We start from the raw sequence: 4539 nt of genomic DNA, 5'->3' as shown, positions 1-4539 counted from the left end.
GCTTGTGGGTGATGTTTGGGTTTCTGACCACAAACAGGGGCTTCATTCTCTGCTGTATAAACACTCCAAGTCTGGACATTTGAGGTGCAACAGGTTGCTTTAACCTTTCCCCCACCGCGTCACCGTCCTGGTGTGGCACAGCTGCTCCAAAACCAAGGATACACACATTTCTGCAGCTTGCACATGTGTTTTATCGAGTTAATGGAGTTTATATTTCACAATACTGGCTAATGTCTTTAACATATATTCCATAAATGCTGCTCAGTGAAGGTTCACTTCAAACTCTCACTCAAACTCAAGTCTCAGAGAGGGATATTTTAGGGGCAAAATGTGTTCTTTGCAGTGAATAAGCCTTTTTGCCCTTTTTAAACTCAGACAAAGCTTATTAATAATACAATGAAGTGAATGAGCATCCACTGAGGTAAACAATAATTTAATTGTGACATTATAGTTTCAGACATCAAAGGTGAAATGCACCTTAGCGTTGTATAAGTTGTTGAAAGAAATATAATAGCTGACCACAAAAAATAATAAATTACTTTTTGATTCTTTACAATATTCTGCTTTATTTTTTGATATTTACAGACTATGCAATATTACCAGTATGTCCCATTTAGTAAATTAAAAACAAGATATTTGGGGTTTTTTCCAGACATAACTGTTCTCTTCATAAATGTGATACCAAAAAAGACATTTAAAGCGTTTTACGCCCACAACGTAATCAACCAGCTGTTTGTTCGGTTCATTAACATCCCAGACCGACGTCTAGTCGGTTAACGACAGTGTATCCTCGACTGTTTTGACATTTCAGCGTCACAGCCATAGACAAAAGCGCACCAGTATCACAACATTTTACAGTTTTTTTTTTGTGTCAAAGGCCTCATCACTTAACAAACGTGTAATGGGTGTTTATTTACGCTTTGTTATTTAGGTCTATTGATGTCACTTTTAGGAAAGTTAAATCCTCAAACGCCCTTTGTCCAGCGCTTCTCATTAGGCTGGAATCAAAGAAAGTCTCCATCGAGACGATTGTGCGTAAAAGTTGCGAATGAGGGGACCATTAACTCCACGCGTAAACCTGATATTCAAGCTTTTAACACACTTAACCCCCTCCAATACACAAACTGTCGATCGAGTATTGATCTCTGCGCATCCGTGTCAGTCTAATACAAGGGTGAGAATTAAAACTGGACTCACGTGAATTGTGGATTAAAGGTTTCATTGGTTTCACCTCTTTTATCTCCTAAAGTAGGTAAAATGTCACACATTGTCACCTTTTTAAAACCTTTGCACTAAAGCCTGGTTTGTCTAACTATAAAACACATTTTGTGCACATGGGAATATATTTTTTATTATTTATAGTTTGCATCTATTAGAAATCTCACCGCGTCTCTCCTTAGAGGGTCTCAGCGCTTCAAACAAGGGTAGGAGGCGGACTACTCGAACTTTTTTACACCTTTGTAGTAGTGGGCAACTCCCACCACATGGTGATTGGCTGCCTGTGAGTTTATAGCGCACCAGCCTTCGCATCCAGCACTGAGTATTCGGTACACTTCAGCCCTCGCGATTTCAGCAAATGGCTTATGGATGTGACTAATTCTTTTCCAGCTTTAAAGCCAGAAACCGTGTTAAGTTATTTGTATCTGTCTGTTGGTTCTCAGTCGTAGTGTGCTGCTGTAGTCTGTTGCTCCAAAACCTCTCAGCTGGACAGAGATGAGTAGTCCCGATGCGGGTTACGCCAGCGACGATCAAACCCAGGCAAGGTGTGCGATGTCAGTCATGATGCCTGGAATGGGACACTGCCAGTGGGCCGACCCTCTCAGTCCTCTCGAGGACGCCAAAGTGAAGAACGAGCCGTGCGCCTCCAGCTCCGGCAGCCAGAATCGCGGCAAGACCGAACCGCGGATCCGACGGCCCATGAACGCGTTCATGGTCTGGGCGAAGGATGAGCGCAAGAGACTGGCGCAGCAAAACCCGGACCTGCACAACGCGGAGCTGAGCAAAATGTTGGGTAAGTCATTTTATACTTTATTTAATCGATCTGTGTGCCAGATCTGTTCAGGTTATTATAGAGATGTATTATTATTATTATTATTTCTGATATTTACGTGCTCGTTAATTTAGTTTATTGTTTTAAGACAAATTATATTTTCGTGTTGCTCAAACAACAGTGAATGGTTATTTCCCAATCAGTGGAGGGATCGTTGAGGCAGCAGGTGAAGTTGCCCTGTTATTAAAAGTTACTGTGTCTGAGTTAAGCTGCACATGTAACCTCAAAAACCTGTCCCTGCCCCCTCAAATGGCAACAAGCTATTTTTGTGTGCATCACCAGACTGCATACAGTATCTGCTGACATATCGTTGATGTGCACTCTCCTCTTGACCTGCAGGGAAATCATGGAAAGCCCTTCCTGTCACAGAAAAGCAGCCCTTTGTGGAGGAGGCCGAGCGGCTGCGGGTTCAGCACATGCAGGATCACCCCAACTACAAGTACCGGCCCCGGCGGCGGAAGCAGGTGAAGAGGATTAAGAGGCTGGACTCTGGCTTTCTGGTCCACACCGTGTCCGATCACCAGCACGGGGACGGCAGAGTGTGTGTGGAGACTCTGGGCCTGGGCTACCACGAGCATGGCTTCCAGGTTCCCCCGCAGCCGCTCAGCCACTACCGAGACGCTCAGGCTCTTGGGGGCCCCTCTTATGAAACGTATAGCCTCCCTACGCCTGACACCTCTCCTCTGGACGCTGTGGAGTCAGACCTCATGTTCTTCCCCCCACATTCACAAGAGGACTGCCACATGATGCCTGCATACGCTTACCACTCCCAGGCGGCGGAGTACCAGCCCCAGGACCCCCACTCCAACCACCACGGCAACCCCATCCTGCACCGGCACCCTGCCTCAGCTCAGGAGCAGCCCCCTCAGCCTGCAACCCTTCCCCCCTCCTACATGGGATGCCCCAACCCTCTGGCCATGTATTACACTCAGCACTGCAGTCCCAGCCACCCCAAACGGCATCCCGGTGGGGCGGGACAGCTCTCCCCACCTCCTGACTCCCAAAGTCACTCAGCAGACGGCGTGGAGCAGATGCACCACTCTGAGCTGCTGGCCGAGGTGGACCGCAGCGAGTTCGAGCAGTATTTGAGCTCCTCTTCGGCGCGTGCGGACATGACAGGCCTGCCGTACGGATCGCACGAGGCTGGCATGCAAGGAACTGAAAGCCTGATATCATCGGTGCTGTCAGACGCCAGCACAGCTGTGTATTACTGTAGCTACAACAACTCTTAACCTCCTGCCCGGCCTGTTACCCTGCCGCAAGGACACATGATCTGACCTCAAATCTCTGTAGCTAAATTTGAACAAAAAATGTTGTTGTTTTTTTAATTGATTTGATTTGTCATTGCTAGCCTATGCGATTTTAAAATGCTGTGGAGAAGACTGTTGTACTGTAAGAAAAAGCCATAGAATATTTCAAACACTGGTTTTAACTTTTTCTTCCTCTCTTGCAGGGATTTGTTTTGTGATAATAAATATTGAACAGCCGCTATTTTAAAGGTTATGTATATACTGAAGGTGTTTTTTATACTTTTTGCACTTTTAAAATAAATTTTTGCAAATAGACTCATCCTCTCTTGTATTTATTATTTCACATTTTCTTGATTTTCAGAAAACACTGAAAGAAGCATTCCTTCACATTTATTTATTATGTTTCAATTTCTAAATCAAAAGCTGTAGCACCTAAAAACAGTCTCTAATGATTAGTTACTTTATAACAAACAAAAAAAAGCTTAATGAACAATTCAGATTTTCCACTCATCACAACATTCATTCAGCGTCGGCTCTGTATTACACGGCACTATCTCTGTTGGTTTTTCCCTCTTCCACATGGAGCATGGGCTCAGCACCAGTTGCTCACCTGGAAGCAGGGCAGCGGAGGGCCGCGACCCGGCTTCCTGGCCCGCACAGAGTGGAGGTAATCTCAGTGTCTGCGTTACACATGGCGCCTTGTTTTCGCAGCATGGGAGTGCAGTTTATGCTCCGGACATCCTGTCTCTGAATGATTTAGTCTCTTCTGATTAATGGAAGGGGCCATTAAAATTCACTACACCTCTGTTAAACAATGGTGACACTTTATTTTGTGTATTTTAACTGCTGAACTTGAGGTATGATTCAATAACCACCCTCCAGCTATTACACAGCAATAACATCAGGTTTTAGTTCTGAAAGGCTATGATATATTTATCCACCAACGCCAGTCTGTTGCTTCATCATACGTCAAATTTCATCAGTTGGAAATCTTTAAGAGATTACATCAAACCTTGAGGATGATTTGTGGTATTTTTAGCTGACAAAGAGTCCCGTTTTATAAATAGAGATTTTCCCTATTTTAAAAGGAAGAGGTTCTTCTCTAAAGGGGTCAATCACCCTGACCTCACGATCCATTTTTAGCACCTCAGAGGAAACATGCTCCAGAGGTGTATATATTAATGCGCTTTGTTCGTGCTGAATGTTTTGAAATATTCTCATATGTAGAAGTAGTGGTTG

At 44.5% G+C, this 4539-nt stretch overlaps 1 protein-coding gene across 1 annotated transcript; it reads left to right on the top strand.

The window, feature by feature from the left end:
• Positions 1 to 1579: 1579 nt before the first annotated feature.
• Positions 1580 to 3529, top strand: sox17 (SRY-box transcription factor 17). Its single transcript, XM_079181506.1, has 2 exons — positions 1580 to 2011; positions 2390 to 3529. Exons 1-2 carry the CDS (start codon positions 1714 to 1716, stop codon positions 3280 to 3282), a joined length of 1191 nt encoding a protein of 396 aa, XP_079037632.1. The 5' UTR covers positions 1580 to 1713; the 3' UTR covers positions 3283 to 3529.
• Positions 3530 to 4539: the final 1010 nt, after the last annotated feature.

This window comes from Pholis gunnellus (assembly GCF_910591455.1).
Source record: "Pholis gunnellus genome assembly, chromosome: 20".
Classification (NCBI taxonomy): domain Eukaryota; kingdom Metazoa; phylum Chordata; class Actinopteri; order Perciformes; family Pholidae; genus Pholis; species Pholis gunnellus.
This window is presented reverse-complemented; position numbering and strand designations above follow the sequence as displayed.